The 16,253-nt window shown below is 45.1% G+C and overlaps 1 protein-coding gene across 1 annotated transcript in view; it reads right to left on the bottom strand.

Moving 5' to 3' along the window:
- The window catches only part of LOC121432360 (28S ribosomal protein S28, mitochondrial), a 138,460-nt gene extending 122,573 nt beyond the window's left edge, over positions 1-15,887 (bottom strand). Inside the window, exon 1 of the mRNA XM_041630234.1 lies at positions 15,655-15,887. Within this exon, the coding sequence (XP_041486168.1) occupies positions 15,655-15,864 (210 nt within the window). The 5' untranslated portion in view covers positions 15,865-15,887. The remainder of the gene's footprint in view (positions 1-15,654) is intronic.
- Positions 15,888-16,253: the final 366 nt, after the last annotated feature.

Genomic DNA, 16,253 nt, shown 5'->3' with positions numbered 1-16,253 from the left:
TATATCTTATGAGCTGATTTATCAAATAAAAAATACAAACATGAGCAATTTTAACTTAAAATCGGGGACCAGGGGCAATCCCAGCTCCCAAATTCTAAAGTCTGGTTCAGCCACCCAACATCAAGAACATCCGCTGGTGGGCTGGGGGCAGAGCTAGCTACAGGGCACTTGCATAGGCACATATGAGGCCCTTAGTTCATTTCAAGCAATGCAAAGTGATAAAAGCAAATGCACACATAATAAAAACCCCATGGCGATGAGGTGGTGCAGTGATGTGGGAGTGTCATCTATCTGTTGCTTTCATTGGTTAATAAAGAAACAGCTTGGCCTTTGATAGGCCAGCCCTTAGGTGGGTGGAGTAGACAGAACAGAATTCTGGGAGAAAGAAACCCGAGTCAGGCAGTTGCCATAGCTCTCCCTTCCAAGATGGATGCAGGTTAAGAATATTCCCAGTAAGACACCACCTCGTGGTACTACACTCATTAGAAATGGGTTAATCAAGATGTGAGAGTTAACTAGTAAGAGGCTAGAGCTATGGGCCAAGCAGTGTTTAAAAGAATACAATTCGTGTGTTATTATTTCCGGGGCTAAGCTAGCTGTGTGGTATCCGGGCGGAAACATAGCCTGCTGCTCCTTACTACAGTACGGAAACAAGTGTCCCAACACTGTGCACAGGAGTTGGGGGTAAGCTTCCTCCCAAGGGCATCTTCCAGGTTTGCTTTCCTACGCACCTATGCACACTGCTGTCATATCTTTATTAGGGGGAACAGCAACAACCTGAATAAATTACATTCTGGCCATAATATAAAAAACCAGCAGAACTGTTAATACAGTGTATACACTGATCATTTGAAGCAATGTGGAAAATACTCAAAATTATACTTAGGTGAAAATACCAATTTTCAGTTCTAGCAAATAAACTATATATGCTTATTGGCAGGGACTAGTTTGTTTTTAATAAATTTATTTATTTATTTTACATCCCTGCCACAGTTACACCTCCCTCCTCTCATCCAGTCTCCCCGCTATTCCTCCTCTGTCCTTTCCCCACCCTCCAACCAATCCACTCCTCCTCTGTTTCTGTTTAGGAAAGCACAGGTCTCCCATGAGCATCAACAAAACATGGCATATCAACTTGCAGTAAGACTAAGCACCTCCCCATGTATTAAGCCTGGGTAAGACAACCCAGTATCATGAGTGGGATCCCAAAAGCCTTGAGTCAGAGAAAGCCCCTGTTCCCACTGTTAGGAGTCCCACAAGAGGACCAAGCAATACAACTGTCACATATATGCAGAGGGCCCCAGGTCCGTCCGATGCAGGCTCCCTGGTTGTTGGTTCAGTCTCTGTGAGGCCCGATGAACCCAGGTTAATTGATTCTGAGTTTTCTTGTGGCATCCTTGACCCCTCTGGCTCCTACAATCCTTTCTTCCCCTGAGCTCTGCCTAGTGTTTGTGGGTCTGTATCTGTTTCCATCAGTTGCTAGATGTCTCTCTGATGACAACTCGGCTAGGCACCAATCTGGCCACAGGAGATGGCCAGTTCAATATGGCTGCTGTTGGGAATCTTAGCTAGGCTTTCCTTGTAGATTTCTGAGAGATTCCCTTGTGCCAGGTTTTTACTTGACCCCAAAATGGCTCCCCTTTCCAGTAATCTCTTCTAGTACTCTCCCCCAATCACCCCCTAACCTGATCACCCATGTTCCTATCCTCACCTGCCCTCAGTCCACTCAGGAAATCTCTTCTGTTTTCCCTTCCCAGGGAGATCCAAGAGTACCCCTATTACCCCTCCTTGCTACCTAGTCTCTCTGGGTCCATGGGACTATAGCATAGCTATCCTTTATTTTACACCTAATATCGACTTATGAGTAAGTACATACCATGTTTGTCTTTCTCAATCTGGGTTACCTCAATAAGGAAGATTTTTTTTTCTATTTCCATCCATTCTCCTTCAAATTTCCTAGTGTCCTTATTTTTTCAACAGCTGAGCAATACTCCATTGTACAAAAGTACCACATTTTCTTTATCCATTCCTCACTTGAGGGACATCTAGGTTGTTTCCAGATTCTGGCTACTGCAAATAAAGCTGCTATGAACAGAGTTGAGCAAATGTCCTTGTGTGTGATTAAGCATCCTTTGGGTATATGCTCAAGAGCAGTAGAGTTGGGTCCTGAGATAGATGGATTCCCAATTTACTGAGAAACCACTAGAGTGATTTTTCAAAGTGGCTGTACAAGTATGCACCCCATCAGCAATGGAGGAGTGCTCCCCTTGTTCCACACCCTCTCCAGCATGAGCTTATGTTTTTTATCTTAGCCATTCTGGCAGGTGGAAGATAGAATCTCAGAATCATTTTGATTTGCATTTACCTAGTGGCTAAGGATGTTTAACACCTTAAGTGTTTCTCAGCCATATGAGACTATTCTGTTAAGAATTCTGTTTAGATCTCTACCAAACTGTTGTTGGATTTTCTTTTTTACTCTAGCCCCATGTTGGGACGCCAAAATGTTGCTGTTGTTTTTCTCCTTTTACTCTTTTGGCTTTGGGGGAGAGGGGTCTGCCAACCAGTTCCCAAATAAATCACACATAGAGGCTTATTCATATATATATTGAGCTCTACATTTTTCTCTGTTCTCCTCCCTGCCTCTCCCCTCCTTGCTTCAACCCTCCCTCAAGGTCTCCATTCTCCCAATTTACTCAGGAGATCTTGTCTTTTTCTACTTTCTACTTCCCATGTAGATTAGATCTATGTAAGTCTCTCTTAGTGTCCTCATTGTTGTCTAAGTTCTCTGGGATTGTGGTTTGTAGGCTGGTTTTCTTTGCTTTATGTTTATGAGTGAGTACATGTGATAACTGTCTTTCTGTGTCTGGGTTACCTCACTCAAAATAATGTTTCTAGCTCCATCCATTTTCCTGCAAAATTCAGAATGTTGTTATTTTTTTCTGCTGTGTAGTACTCCATTGTGTAAATGTACCACATTTTCCTATCCATTCATCAGTCAAGGGGCATTTAGGTTGTTTCCAGGATCTGGCTATGACAAACAAAGCTGCTATGAACATAGTTGAGCACATGTCCTTGTGGCACAATTGAGCATCCTTTGGATATATACTCAAAAGTAGTATTACTGGGTCTTGAGGGAGGTTGTTTCCTAATTTTCTGAGAAATCGCTACACTGACATCCAAAGGGGCTGTACCAGCTTACATTCCCATCAGCAATGCAGGAGTGTTCCCTTTTCCCCACAACCCCTCCAGCATAAGTTGTCATCAGTGTTTTTGATCTTGGCCATTCTTTCAGGTGTAAAATGGAATCTCATAGTTGTTTTGATTTGCATTTCTCTGATGACTAAGGATGTTGAACATTTTTTTAAGTGTCTCTCAGCCATTTTAGATTCCTCTGTTGAGAGTTCTCTGCTTAGGTTTGTGCCCCATTTTTTTAATTGGATTATGTAATCTTTAGGTGTCCAATTTCTTGAGTTCTTTATATATTTTGGAGATCAGACCTCTGTCTGATGGGGGGTTAATGAAGATCTTTTCCCATTCTATAGGCTGTCATTTTGTCTTGTTGACTGTGTCCTTTGCTTTACAGAAGCTTTTCAGTTTCAGGACATCCCATTTATTAACTGTTTCTCTCAGTGTCTGTGCTGCTGGGGTTATATTTAGGAAGTGGGTCCCTGTGACAATGTGTTCAAGTATAGTTCCCACTTTCTCTTCTATAAGGTTCAGTGTGGCTGGCTTTATGTTGAGGTCTTTGATCCATTTGGACTTGAGTTTTATGTATGGTGATAGATATGAGTCTATTTTCATTCTTCTACATGTCGATATCCAGTTATGCCAGCACCATTTGTTAAATATGCTTTCTTTTTCCATTTGATATTTTTTGCTTCTTTATCAAAAATCAGGTGTTCAAAGATGTGTGGGTTGACATCCGGTTCTTCTATTTGGGTCCATTGGTCCTCCTGTCTGTTCTTATGCCAATACCAGGCTGTTTTCAGCACTGTAGCTATGTAGTACAGTTTGAAGTCAGGGATTGTGATGCCTCCAGAAGTTCTTTTATTGTACAGGATTGTTTTGGCTATCCTGAGTTTTTTGCTTTTCCATATGAAATTAAGTACCGTTTTTTTCGAGGTCTTTGAAGAATTTTGCTGGGATTTTGATGGGCATTGCGTTGAATCTGTCTTATTCTTAATTATATATGCTTGGCCTTAGCTTGGCTTATTTCTAGCCAGCTTTCTTTAAAGAATCCCGTTTACATTTTGCCTCTGGGCTTTTTCCTTTTCTTACCTGTGTACATCTTACTTTCATTCTTACTCCACGGCTGGCTGTGTGTCTGTGTGGCTATGTGGGTGTCTGTGTGTCTGTGTGGGTGGCTGTGTGTTTGTGTGTCTGTGTGGGTGGCTGTGTGTTTGTGTGTCTGTGTGGGTGGCTGTGTGTTTGTGTGTCTGTGTGGCTATGTGGGTATCTGTGTGTCTGTGTGGGTGGCTGTGTGTTTGTGTGTCTGTGTGGGTGGCTGTGTGGGTGGCTGTGTGTTTGTGTGTCTGTGTGGGTGGCTGTGTGTTTGTGTGTCTGTGTGGGTGGCTGTGTGGGTGGCTGTGTGTTTGTGTGTCTGTATGTCTGTGTGGGTAGCTGTGTGTCTGTATGTCTGTGTGGGTAGCTGTGTGTCTGTGTGTCTGTGTGTCTGTGTGTCTGTGTAGCTGTGTGGCTGTGTGTCTGGGTGGCTGTGTGTCTGGGTGGCTGTGTGTCTGGGTGGCTGTGTGTCTGGGTGGCTGTGTTGCTGGGTGGCTGGGTGGCTGTGTTGCTGTGTTGCTGGGTGGCTGTGTGTCTGTGTGTCTGTGTGGCTGTGTGGCTGTGTGTCTGGGTGGCTGGGTGGCTGTGTGTCTGTGTGACAGTGTGGCTGTGTGTATGGGTGGCTGGGTGACTGTGTGACTGTGTGTCTGTGTGGCTGTGTGGCTGTGTGTCTGGGTGGCTGTGTGTCTGGGTGTCTGTGTGTCTGTGTGGCTGGGTGGCTGTGTGTCTGGGTGGCTGTGTGTCTGGGTGGCTGTGTGTCTGGGTGGCTGTGTGTCTGGGTGGCTGTGTGGCTGTGTTGCTGGGTGGCTGTGTGTCTGTGTGTCTGGGTGGCTGTGTGGCTGTGTGGTTGTGTGTCTGGGTGGCTGTGTGGCTGTGTGTCTGTGTGACTGTGTGACTGGGTGGCTGTGTGTCTGTGTGGCTGTGTGGCTGTGTGACTGTGTGGCTGTGTGTCTGTGTGTCTGTGTGGCTGTGTGTCTGTGTGGCTGTGTGTCTGGGTGGCTGTGTGTCTGGGTGTCTGTGTGTCTGTGTGGCTGTGTGGCTGTGTGTCTGGGTGTCTGTGTGTCTGTGTGTCTGTGTGACTGTGTGGCTGTGTGTCTGGGTGGCTGTGTGTCTGTGTGTCTGGGTGGCTGTGTGGCTGTGGGGCTGTGTGTCTGGGTGACTGTGTGACTGTGTGATTGTGTGGCTGTGTGTCTGTGTGGCTGTGTGGCTGTGTGTCTGGGTGGCTGTGTGTCTGTGTGTCTGTGTGGCTGTGTGGCTGTGTGGTTGTGTGTCTGGGTGGCTGTGTGGCTGTGTGGTTGTGTGTCTGGGTGACTGTGTGGCTGTGTGGCTGTGTGTCTGGGTTTCTGTGTGTCTGTGTGTCTGTGTGTCTGGGTGTCTGTGTGTCTGTGTGTCTGAGTGGCTATGTGGCTGTGTGACTGGGTGGCTGTGTGGCTGTGTGTCTGTGTGACTGTGTGAGTGTGTGACTGTGTGTCTGTGTGTCTGTGTGGCTGTGTGTCTGTGTGGCTGTGTGACTGTGTGTCTGGGTTTCTGTGTGTCTGTGTGTCTGGGTGTCTGTGTGACTGTGTGAGTGTGTGTCTGTGTGTCTGAGTGGCTGTGTGGCTGTGTGACTGGGTGGCTGTGTGGCTGTGTGTCTGTGTGACTGTGTGACTGTGTGTCTGTGTGTCTGTGTGGCTGTGTGGCTGTGTGACTGTGTGGCTGTGTGACTGTGTGGCTGTGTGTCTGTGTGGCTGTGTGACTGTGTGGCTGTGTGACTGTGTGGCTGTGTGGCTGTGTGGCTGTGTGTCTGTGTGGCTGTGTGTCTGGGTGGCTGTGTGTCTGGGTGTCTGTGTGTCTGTGTGTCTGTGTGTCTGGGTGTCTGTGTGTCTGTGTGACTGTGTGGCTGTGTGTCTGGGTGGCTGTGTGTCTGTGTGTCTGTGTGTCTGTGTGGCTGTGTGTCTGGGTGTCTGTGTGTCTGTGTGTCTGTGTGGCTGTGTGTCTGTGTGTCTATGTGGCTGTGTGACTGTGTGTCTGTGTGTCTGTGTGTCTGGGTGGCTGTGTGTCTGTGTGTCTGGGTGGCTGTGTGTCTGGGTGTCTGAGTGGCTGTGTGGCTGTATGGCTGGCCCCTAGCGTCCTCCTCTCCTTGTTCTTTCATCCCTTCTCCCAGATTTCCTCTTCTATTTATTTTCTCTGCCTGACAGCCCTCCCTCTTCCTTCTCATGCCTCACTACTGGCCATTCAGCTCTTTATTAGACCATCATGTGTTTTAGACAGGCAAGGTACCACTGCTTCACTAAAAAAAAATGCAACATAGAAGAGAGCAACACAGTTTTGCATCACTAAAAAAAATATACCACAGCATAAACAAATAAACGTAACATCTTAAAATAATATTCTACAAAACCACATTATATAATTAGATTATTTGGTTTGTTGTAACTTAATTTCTTGAATTCTTTATACATTTTGAAATCAGCCCTCTCTTGGATGTGGAGTTAGTGAAGACCTTTTCCCATTTTGTAGGCTGCCATTTTGTCCTATTGATGATGTCCTTTGCCTTACAGAAACTTTTCAATTTAATGAGGTTGTTTTAGAATATTTGTTTATACTATGTGAGGATGTGTCACTGTGGTTGGTTTAATAAAGAACTGAATGGCCAATGAGTAGGTAGAAGGGAATAGGCAAGATTTCTGGGGAGAGAGAGAACTCTGGAAACAAGGGAGGAAGACAGGCCAGTGAGACCCTGAAGAAGTGAGACATGCCACAGGGCAGAGGTAACTGAGCCACATGGCAGAATACAGATTAAAAGAAACATGTTCATTTGAGTTATAAGAGCTAGCTGGGGATAAGCCTAAGCTAACGGCCAAACATTCATAATTGAGCTGGTAGCCCAAAGAAAAATCCAAGTACATAAGGTCCCATGTATTAATTGTCAGTCTTAGTGCTTGCGCTATTGGTATTCTGTTCAGGCAGTTGTCTTCTGTGCCAATGCATTTGAGATTGTTTCCAACTTTCTCTTTTATCAGGTTCAGTGTATCTGGATTTATGCTGAGGTCTTTAAGTTAAACTTGAGTTTTGTGTAGGGTGATAGATATGAATCAATTTGCATTCTTCTACATGCTGACATCGTTTTAATATATGGTAGTCTGATAAGATACAGAGGGCTTTTTCATTTTTTTTTTAAATCTGTTGAGACTTGCTTTGTGACAAGAATGTGGTCAGTTTTGGAGAAAGTTCCATGAGGTGCTAAAAAGAACATATATTCTTTTATATTTGGATGAAATATTCTGCAGATATGTTAGGTCCACTTGAGTCATAACATCCATTATTTCTCTATTTAGTTTCTGTCTGGATGACCTGTCCACTCGAGACAGGGGGGTGTTAAAGGCTCCCAATATTATTGTGTGGGATTCTATGTGTGATTTATGCTTTAGTAATGTTTCTTTTACAAGTGTGGGTGCCCATACATTTGGGGCATAGATGTTTAGGATTAAGATGCCATCTTGGTAGATTTTTTCCTTTGATGAGTATGAAATACCCTTCTCCATCTCTTTTGATTAATTTTGAATGGAAGTCTATTTTGTTAGATATTATAATAACTACACCAGCTTGCTTCTTAGGTCCATTTGGTTGGAAAACCTTTTTCCAATCCTTTACTCTGAGGTAATGTCTATTTTTGATGTTGTGGTGTGTCTCTTGTATGTAGCAAAATGATGGATCCTGGTTTTGTATTCATTCCATTTGAGCCTGTGTCCTTTTATTGGCATAGAGAGTCAACTGATAATGACAGATAGTAATGACGAATGATGGTTAATTTGTTGTTGTTGTTGTTGTGGTGGTGGTGGTGGTGGTGGTGGTGGTGGTGGTAGTGTGTGTGTGTGTGTGTGTGTGTGTGTGTGTCTGTCTGTCTGTCTATGTTGTCTGTGTGTTTTCCTACTTTGGGTTTGGCTGGTGTGGAATTATTTATTGCCTGTATTTTTGTGGGTATAGCTAACATCCTGGGTTTAGACTTTTCCTTCTAGGACCTTCTATAAAATTGGGTTTATGTGTAGATATTATTTTATTGTCATGAAATATCTTGTCTTCTCCATCTATGGTGATTAACAATTTTGCTGAGTATAGTAGTCTGGGCTGGTATCCATGGCTTTAGAGTCTACAAGACATCAGTCCAGGCCCTTCTGGATTTCTGGGTCCCCGTTGAGAAATTGAATGTGGTTCTAACATGTCTGCCTTATATATGTTGCTTGGCCTCTTTGTTCTATATGTTTTGTGTTTTGATTATTATGTGGTGAGGGGGTTTTCTTTTCTGATACAATCTATTTGGTGTTCTGTAAGCTTCTTGTACCTTATGGGCATGTCTTTATTTAGATTAAAATTTTCTTTTATGATTTTGTTAAATATATTGTCTGGGTTTCTGAGCTGGGTTTTTTCTCCTTCTTCTATTCCTATTATTCCTAGGTTTGGTCTTTCATAGTGTCCAGATTTCCTGGATTATTTGTGTTAGGAATTTTATAGATTTAACATTGTCTTTGACTGATGAATCTATTTCTTCTTTCCTGTCTTGAACACCTGAGGTTAGCTCTTTCATCTCTTGTATTCTGTTGGTAATGCTTCCATCTGTAGTTCCTGTTCACTTACCTGGATTTTCCATTTCCAGGATTCCCTCCCTTTGTGTTTTCTTTATTGCTTCCATTTCCATTTTCAGGTCTTGGTTTTCTTCATCTGTTCGGTTTTTTTTTTTCTTGGCTTTCTTTTAGGGATTTACTGACTTCTTCCAATTCTTTGTCTTTTTCAATTTCTTTAGGAGATTTTTTCTCATATCCACTTTAAGGACCTCTATCATCTTCATAAAATCATTTTTAAGGTCATTTTCTTGTGCTTCAGCTGTGTTGGCATTTTCAGTTCTTGCTGTTGTAGGGTAACTGGGCTCTGACGGTGCCATATTGCCTTTTCTGTTATTGTGCTTTTCCACTGGAGTTTAGGCATCTGGATTTGGGGTGATCACAGGTCTAGGCGTTGATTCCCTGCATTTGTCTTTGTTGGATGGGTGTTTTGCTCCTGGTTTCTCTTTCCTCTCTGGTTTTATGGCCTAAATGGCCTGCGGTTCTGGTGACTAGCATGTCTTTATGTCCAGTAGGATGTACCTTCTGGGGTTTTGGGAACTAGGAGTACCTAGGTCTAACTTGGCCTCTGGTAAAGTCTTCTTCCAAAGTTATAAACCAAGATATGTACAGAACCCAGGGGAGGGAGTGCATACTGGGGTCCCCAGATCTGATCTGGCAGGCTTTAAAAGGGGTTTAGTAGGCAGTGGGCAGTTCCTTACCTGGGGTTCCTACATTAGCAGGGACTAGTTTCTAGTGCTTTAAACAATAAATTATTTAACCTTGCAATAATCCCTTAACAGTAGGTTTCAAAGCGATACTGCTAGAAGAGGCTGGAGAGAGGACTCAGCGGGTAAGAACACTGGCTGTTCTTCCGATGGACGAGGTTCAATTCCAGCACATACATGGCAGCTCACAGCTGTCTACAGTCCAGTCCTGGGGGAGCCAATGTCATCTTCTAGACTCCTTAGGGATTACATAGTGCATAGTGCACTAACACACACACAGAGACAAAAACACCCATACACCTGAAAAGAATTTAATTTTTTTAAAAATATAGCTAGTAAACAAAGAAATTAAACGAAGACTTTCTGAACTGAAAGAGTATACTCATGGCAATGTAGTTGAAGACTACCTACAACATGAGCCAATTGTGTTTTTAACTATCTACGACATATTCATAGTGTGTGTGTGTGTGTGTGTGTGTGTACATATGTACACACATAAAATTCAAGGGCGAGCATTTAAAATTCCAACTCCATTCTTGGTGATGACTCACATTTCACGTAACATTTTCCTTGCTATTTAAACTCTTTTTAAATAAGTGTTACTTTTATAATTTGTAAATAAATTCTTTCAAAAGTCCTGATCACACAGTTAAGTATTTATTCACCTTCTAATTTCAGGGTACTCTTCAATTAATTAAACCCAGAAACTCTAAGTGATATGAGACTTTTCTCAAAAACTAAATCCCTCTCAATTCCTAAGAACTGCTTGCATTTCTCTTCATGGCATTTTATATGTCTCTAAGACAGAAATGTAGCAACCTTCCAGTTAAAACTAGCAGGGTATTTTCAGCTTTCTTACTACTCTAAACCATTCCTGGTCAATTATCCCTAGGAACAGCACAGGAAGGAAGAGCTCAACTCTCCTGCTCAAGCAGTTCGTGAGCAGTCACAGCAGATGCCAGCCTAGGCAGCAGTGAGAAGCAGCTGAAGTCGCAGTGTACACTGCCTATCCATGCATCCATTCGGTAACCCTGATGTTCAACCTTCACTGGCAGCTGGACAAGACAATAGAATCATGTAAAACGCACCTCCGCACATGGACGTGAGTGTCTCCAGAGACGATCCCACAGGCTGGGGTCCCGTTCAGAAAGAAAGGAGAATGAGAAAGAGAGCTGAGCACCGTCACTCATCTCTGTCTCTCTGTCTCTGTCTCTCCCTCCCTATCTCTCTCTTTCTCTTCCCCCCACCCTGGCTCCAGGCACATGTAACCCGCTATTTTCTACACCTGATGCCAGGTCTTGGCTATCCCTGGGCTATGCCCTCAAGCTGGGCCAAAAGCAAGCCTTTCCTCCTTAGGCTGCCTATGGTGAGGTGCTTGCTCATGGCCAGGAGGAAAGGCACTGAGACTGCAGATATTTACTGACACCCACCATAGGGAGCACCCACACTGTGCTCAACACTCAGAACAAAGCAGAACAAGAGAGAAAAGCTCAATCAGTTAGAGGAGAGAGCCAAAGAAAACTTTACCTTACTTAACGTGTACTAAATTAATATTGTCATATTAGAAATTACCAATGCCTTGAAGTCAGGATTAGACATGGCATGGCGTCTGTTGTTTTGAGTTTTCTATTTCTCCAGTGAAAAAAATTAGTTTACTGTCTTGCTGAATTGCACATTACAACCTGCAGTTATAACAGAGACCTAATAACTTTTTTTACAACATTTTGGGGGGAGGGGAATGCCACAGGGCACATGTGGAGGTCAGAGAACAGTTAGCAGGAATCAATTCTCTCCAGGTCAATAGGCTTGGCAGCAAAAGCCCTCCCACCCCCAAGTGACATTTTAAAATAACATTTTTGTGATTTCATTATAACATAAACCCAGGCCAGTCACGATGACATATAGGAGGTAGGAGATTCACAAATTTGAGGCCAGCCGCAGGTGATATTAAGGACCCCGTCTCAAATAAAACAACAAAACAAAATGCCTATTGTTGGAACTGTGTTAGAGCTTAAGCCCTGCAGTACACAGCTTAAACTGTGGGTTTAGCCAACAGCACTGGAGATACCCCAGGGAAGTGCTTTAGTACACCTTTACGGTACTTACAGTAGAAGTGAGACAGTGATATCCCATGTAACTCCTCCCCAACCTCATAGCCTCTATTCCCCACAACCTCAACGGGGTGTGTATTTGATGCATGGTGAAACCCCATGGTTACAATAGTGTCTCACTAATGGAGCAATGAGATTTCATGTAAAGAACAACTTGATTCTGAAGGCATCACTGAAAAGCCAGCTCACTAGTTACACACAGAGCCAACTCAATTACAGTGTCCTAGTCTAGATGCTACAAAGCCAAGACACTAAAATGGAGGCTACTCAGCCTCCTTACACCCTCCTCCCCAAGGCATTTCCTTCCCACTAAACCAAGACTTCCAAGAACTATAAACAAGAGATTGGTGAACTACATGTCTCAATCAAATGCATTTACTCAGTGTGTAGCAAAATAATGTTATCTAAGCTATGTTGGATGAAGAAAAACTGTCCTTGGAGACTCCATACAGTATGAGCTGGGCAGACCTGGCCAGAGCAAATGTAAGCTGGGGCTAATGTAAAATGTCCTGGGGCTGCCAGGAAACACCTTACCTCCTGGAAAAACAGAGCACCCAAATTAGAACCAAATTCAGAAGGAGAGGGAATATGGTCTGATGTGGGAGTGCCATATATCAATCTGTTGATTTCATTGGTTAAGTAATAAAGAAACTGCTTGGCCTCATAGCTTAGAACATAGGTGGGTGGAGTAAACAGAACAGAATGCTGGGAGGAAGAGGAAGTGAGCTCAGACTCGATAGCTCTGCTCTCTGAAGCACACGCGATGAAGCTCCGAACCAGGATGGACATAGGCTAGAATCTTCCCGGTAAGCACACCTTGGGGTGCTACACACATTATTAGAAATGGGCTAGTCCAGGTGCGAGAGTTAGCCGAGAAGAGGCTAGATATATGGGCCAAGCAGTTTAAAAGAATACAATTTGTATGTTGTTATTTCTGGTGTAAAGCTAGCCGTGCGGGAGCCGGGCGGACGAAAAGCAGGCCCACAGCTCCTACTACAATGGTCAGATCCTAGATCTTTCCTCCACTAAACTGACTACTATTGGTTATATGAAACCCACAGATATGAGTAAAACAGGGAGGTTACTGCAGGCATTATGAATGAGGTGGGGAGTATCAGGAGGACACAGTTTATCACTGCCAGCTTTGAAGACAGAAGCAGCAGCTCTCCTAAGTCAGAGCACTGTGTCCCCACAGGAGGAAAAAACAAGGAAAGTCACTCCCCAAAACATCAAGAACTGAAACTTTCAATATCTCCTTAAGACTTAGACACTTAGACTCCTTAAGAACTCCTACTGTGAAATCCTGTATAGCCAATATGGAAATCAGTGTGGCAGTGCCTCATGAAGATGGGAATCAATCTACCTCAAGATCCAGCCATACCCAAGGACACTTCATCATACAAGGACACTTGCTCAACCATGGTCACTGGTGCTCTAGTCATAATAGCCAGAAATCTGAAAGAACCCAGATGTCCCTCAACGGAGGAATAGATAGTGAAAAATGTGGTACATCTACACAATGGGGTATTACTCAGCCGTTAAAAAGTGAAACCTGCAGGTAAATGGATGGAATTAGGAAAATTACCCTGGGTGAGGAATCTCTGAACCAGAAAGAGGAATATGGTTATGTATTTCTCTTATATGAGGACATGAGCTTTAAGTCAATGATAACCAAACTACAATCCATAGAACCACAAAGATAGAGAGTAAGGAACTAGAGGGAACAGACAGGGGGAGGTGCGGCTGGAGAGGAGGATTTACTGGGGAGAGGGAAGAAAGAGGGGACTGAAGGAGAGGATTTGGGGAGGGACAGCTAAAATTAAGGGCCATTTGGGGGGTGCTAGGAGAACCCAATATAACAGAAGTTTTCTAAAATATATACATAGATGAAGGCAATCCAATAGACATCACAAATAATGGGGGAGACAGAGCCCCAACTGGCCATTTCTTGTCACCAAACGAAGCTTGCAGTCCCAGGACTGAGTGACATCTAACTGAGCTCTTGGCTAAAGGAGTCTCATGGGAATCCAAACTACCCCGGCTGTTGCTATGACTATAGGTTGCTCCCCACAAACTGGCAGCAAAGCCCCATAGCTGAAGACAACACAACACAACTCATAGACCATGGAAAAGTCAAGCTGGTGCCTATATAGCTACATTTTAGCATATTTGGTACAGGAAGGTCCTTTGCATGGTATCAAAGAGAAAAATAAACACGCACCCAGACTCAAACCCTTGATCTAAAATGGTGTCCTGCCTGCAGGATATGTTAGAGCAGCGGTGGCATAGAGCTTGTGGGAGTAACCAGCCAATCTCTGATCTGATTCAAGGCCCTCTCCATGAGATGGAACCCATGCCTAACACTGCTGGGGTGACCAAGAAACTGACACTAAGAGCCCAGGGACTGAGGATAAATACTACTGTTCTAAAAAATAAGTGGCAATAAAATTATTCTTAATAACATTCTTCTATATTCATAGATCAGTGCCTAGCTCAGTCATCTTCCTTCCCCTGCAGCAGACGAGAAAACAGAGACCCATGGGCAAACAACTGGAGAGAATGAGACCTTGAAACACTCCACCCTTAAACAGGAAGGTTCGGGGTGAACCCAGGGAGGAAGAGGTAGAAACAGTGTCAGGACCAGAGGGGGTGGAGGACACCAGGAGAACAGGCCCTCTATGCTGACATGAGCGAAGCTCCTAGGAATTCAGAACCGGACGCAGCAGGACACGCCTGCGCATGTCTGCACCGGACCCTCTACATATATATTATGGCTTCCAGTTTACTCTTTCGGTGGTGATGGAACAAGTGGATCTGTTTCTTGGACTGTTCCTTCTGTTTGTTTGCTTTGTCAAATTCCAATGCTTTTAATTCTTGTTTTATCTTTTTATATTTTATTTTATCTTACTATTAAAAAAAAAAACCACTACAGTCCTGTAAGTAAAAATTTGTGTTTAAGTCACTACATGTGACAAAAATCACAAAACTATGTCCTAGAGTCCTTCCCATCGTTGGATCAAAGAAAAGCTTTGATACTAAAATGATCCCTTGATCCAGAGAAATGTCCACATGTGTAATGTTTCATAACCATATCTAATTATTTTTTTAAAAAATCCCAGCCTTGTCCTTATGCCTATTTCCACTACTTTGTGTATCTGAACGTTTTATTCTATTTTACAAGGGTTCACCTTTCCATCTTACACTTCCATTTCATACAAATGGAAAAAATTTTTTAAAGAGGGCATTTTTGGAAAGTGAAAGTGAAACACTGACGGCCCAAATTACACACTCAGCTCACAGCAACAATAACTGTCATTCACTGTCAATCCCCTACCCATTCAGCTAGGATGTTTATGACAGCCCTGGAGCCCTTTTCCCGCGGGTCGCAGGGGTCGCCCCACAGGCCCCACCCGCTAGCTCGCCCAGGATGACGCGAGTGTGCGCGGAGCGAGCCCACCCAGCAGTAAATGCCAAGGTAAAGAACTCGGAAGCGAATGAAAACTTAAGTCACGCGCTCCGCTGCGGGAGGCCAAGGGGCGGAAGTTACACCGGACTCCTTCCCTGAGTCACTGGCACAGCCTCCCCCGAATGAGGGGGTGGGGAGCATCCCGCCCCGCCCCCATGCTAGCCCCATCCCACGATGGCCCCGCCCCGTTCTGTGCCCTCCCCCGTGCTAGCCCCATCCCATGCTGGGCCCTTCCCTGTGCTGGCCCCGCCCTCTGTGCTGGCCCCTCCCCTGCTGGTCCCTCCCCTGCTGGTCCCGCCCCCATGCTAGTCCCGCCCCGTGCTAGCCTCATCCCACGCTGGGCCCTTCCCTGTGATGGCCCCGCCCCCATGCTAGCCCCACCCCACGCTGGCCCCGCCCTCTGTGCGGCCCCTCCCTGATGGCTCCGCCCCCGTGCTAGCCCCACCTCACGCTGACCCCGCGTCGGGACGTGCGCCGCGAGGCCCACTCACCGGTCCGAGCTCCGCCTTCCGCTGCAGCTCCGAGAGTCGCTCCAGTGCGCTCGCGAAGCCGCCTGAGCGCGCCCGAGGAGCGGAGGAGTCGCCGACCACGCTCTCGGAACCACTCTCCGTGCTTGCATTTCGAAAGGGCTTGGAGAAGAGAAGCGCTCTTAGGAATCGGCTCCCTGCAGCCCTGGCATGGAATCCACACAGCGCCGCCATGACGCCTGCGTGACCTCTCACCTCTGGCCTCTTACGCACTTTCGCGGGCCAGGGGGCGGGTCAAGGAGAGCCCCGCCTACTACCGTAGTGTGGTGTGGGCGTGTGGCTTGTGTGGCTTGTGTCCTGATGGCTAGGCAGCATAGAGAAGGCTTGTGCCTTGCAGGGGATGCTGTCTTCAGCGGTCTCCTTGATTATCCTCTTGGTCGGAAGCCCCAAGCTCGTCCGCGCCTCCTGTCCCTTGTTATCCAGCACTTTTGAATTTGTCACGCTCGAGACTAAGATGTTTAGTAGCCGCCCTCCAATTTTGTAAGCTCCAGGAAGGAGATTGCCTTTGCAAATGGACATAAAGTTGTTTGTGAAACTGGTAGCAGGTCTGTCGTTGGGCACTT

This window comes from Microtus oregoni, unplaced genomic scaffold (assembly GCF_018167655.1).
Source record: "Microtus oregoni isolate MIOR12 unplaced genomic scaffold, Mior012 000034F_ref0000314, whole genome shotgun sequence".
In the NCBI taxonomy this organism is placed as follows: Eukaryota; Metazoa; Chordata; class Mammalia; order Rodentia; family Cricetidae; genus Microtus; species Microtus oregoni.
This window is presented reverse-complemented; position numbering and strand designations above follow the sequence as displayed.